The sequence below is a fragment of the Corticium candelabrum genome, chromosome 1 (assembly GCF_963422355.1).
Source record: "Corticium candelabrum chromosome 1, ooCorCand1.1, whole genome shotgun sequence".
Classification (NCBI taxonomy): Eukaryota; Metazoa; Porifera; class Homoscleromorpha; order Homosclerophorida; family Plakinidae; genus Corticium; species Corticium candelabrum.
Window position 1 is genome coordinate 4,665,775 of NC_085085.1, and position 2,500 is coordinate 4,668,274.

Sequence of the window (2,500 nt, forward strand, 5' to 3'; positions counted from 1 at the left end):
GTGTTTCTTTGTTTCTACTGATACTTTTCTGCTCTAAAAAAGCAAGCACCTAAACATCAGTCAACTCAGAGGACATCTCAACAGCAACTGCCCGTTCCATTCATTTTTTAAAGAAAACTCAGAAATTTTGTTGTAAAAGTTGATGTCAGTGTATATATAAGCAAACCTGCATCAAAGATTTCATGGGGGCACTCATAAAACTCAAAATGGGTGGTCCCAAAATTTTCTGTGGGCGTGGTCACAACAATTTCTGACAACCCTTCCCAAAATTCTTGGGGACACCCCTGTAGTACCATCATAAACCACAAATTGCAGAGTTGTAGTGCAGCCAGTCCAACTAGTCTGGACCACTCTTCAGAAAGTAAACTTAGATATTTCATTCACTGTTGTTCTGTGTCAGGGGCAGTGGAGCAACTCATAAGTTGCGGGCGGGCTTGAAAGGACATCAGAGTACATGAAATACGAGGGTACTGTTTGCTTACAAAGACCTCTCAGCCCAGCTCCACCCCCATGGACACCCACACACAGACCCACCTCCACTCCTACTTCCACCCTCACTCCACCCCATGGACCCATCCACCCTCATGGACCCATCCCACCCCAATGGACCCACCCCACCCCCATGGACCCATCCCACCCCAATGGACCCACCCCGCCCCCATGGACCCACCCCACCCCCATGGACCCACTCCACCCCCATGGACCCACCCCACCCCCATGGACCCATCCCACCCCCAATGGACCCATCAACCCCCATGCACCCATCCACCCCCATGCACCCATCCACCCCCATGGACCCATCCACCCCCATGGACCCATCCACCCCCATGGACCCATCCACCCCCATGGCCCCATCCACCCCCAATAGACCCATCCCACCCCAATGGACCCATCCCACCCGCATGGACCCACCCCACCCCCATGCACCCATCCCACCCCAATGGACCCATCTCCCCCTGAGTCCCCATAAACCCCTTCCGGAGGTGTAGAGATACATGTATCTCTAGTAGGTAGGCAAGTAGATAGTAATTCAGAACACAAGCCACTATGAGAAGTGGACAAGCATAACAACAAATAGAATGCAACACGATGTCTATTCTCCGGCAGCCAGTATTCTCAATTCTCAATAGGCCAGTGGAGTCAAACTGTTCACTCAAGTTCAGTATTAGCATAGCAACTGAGCATGCGCACTTTCTATCTCCTCTTGTCAAGATGATGTGAAGAGAAGGGCGCCGGAAACATTAACGATGGCTGTTAAGCGGAAGGCAAGTATTTTATGTAAACACGTTGTAATAGAAAGGACGTCGAGCATGCAGTTGTTTCGTCTGAACTTGGATGGGCTTAGCAGACATTTCACGTGTAAACCCTTGCAAGATAGACTGTTCCCCGTGTTGCTCGTACAGGTACGTACATAATTTGTGTGCTGACTGACTACTGCAGACAGCTCAGGAATCCGTGCAGGGTGCTTGGCTCGTGTGGAACTCCGAGGCTGCACGTTTCCGTTGTAGGCGTGGTTCTTAGGCGCCACAAAGAAATTTATGGAGTTGGATGAAGGAAAAGTTGAACAGAAAATTACTTTTAAAGCAGCAATAATGGAAATGAGACATTGTAGATGTTTGGGAGGATTTGACTTAGTTAGTCTCCCGGAGCCATTGGCACTTTATTTACATCATTGCTGCTGATCGATGACATAGAGGGATGGCAATAGCATGTGGAGACTGTCATGTTTGTTACTGGAAATAGATTATACATCACTTACACTTACGTTGACTGTCCTCTGATTAATCATTCTATTGATAGTGTGTAAATGAACGGACATGACAGCAAGCAGACAATAGGTGGGAACATTGCTGATACGAGTGGACAAGCAAGTACATCTTGTTGTATTACTTTCAACTTGTATCATTTGCTCATTGGTTTGGTGATGTTGCAGCTTGTAGTGTTAGTCATCTTGGCATTATGCATGCCGCCATCGCATTCTGTTGATGTGGAGTGCATTGGAAGCAAGGGAGAACCGGTAGTGTGTGTTTGATCTCTTGTTGTAATGATCAAGTTGTATTGAGTGATTATTTATGGTCTTTTGTAGGGTGTTCCCGGAGTTCCTGGTCCTCCAGGAAGACAGGTGAGTGATGGATGTAGAATATATCTATTGAGGTACTAGTCATTATGATAGAAAATGATGGGAGAAGTGGGCGAGTGGAGTGTTGATGAGATAACGTGTGAGAGTTTGTTATATGAGACTACAGGATAGAGTAGAATGGAGATTATAATGGTTGTCAGTATGTTGAACATATGAGAGCCAGCATTGACTAATGTCCAGCATGTCAGATAAATAGAGTGTGGCGATATGGTCATTCCTCTCTAAATACTAGACTCGAGCATGTTGCAGCTGTTTTATGTGTAGTGAAACACTCTTACTAGTACACTACTTACATTGTGAAGAAGCACTAAAGTGCTAAACTCATTCCTGCTAGCTTTGGCAACACGGAACAGCTATACT

General features: G+C 46.6%; 1 protein-coding gene across 1 annotated transcript in view; it reads left to right on the forward strand.

The window, feature by feature from the left end:
- The first annotated feature begins 1,212 nt into the window (after positions 1–1,212).
- The window catches only part of LOC134186945 (collagen alpha-1(X) chain-like), a 7,728-nt gene continuing 6,440 nt past the window's right edge, over positions 1,213–2,500 (forward strand). Inside the window, exons 1-4 of the mRNA XM_062655049.1 lie at positions 1,213–1,265; positions 1,801–1,871; positions 1,934–2,017; positions 2,087–2,122. Of these exons, the coding sequence (XP_062511033.1) occupies positions 1,964–2,017; positions 2,087–2,122 (90 nt within the window). The 5' untranslated portion in view covers positions 1,213–1,265; positions 1,801–1,871; positions 1,934–1,963. The remainder of the gene's footprint in view (positions 1,266–1,800; positions 1,872–1,933; positions 2,018–2,086; positions 2,123–2,500) is intronic.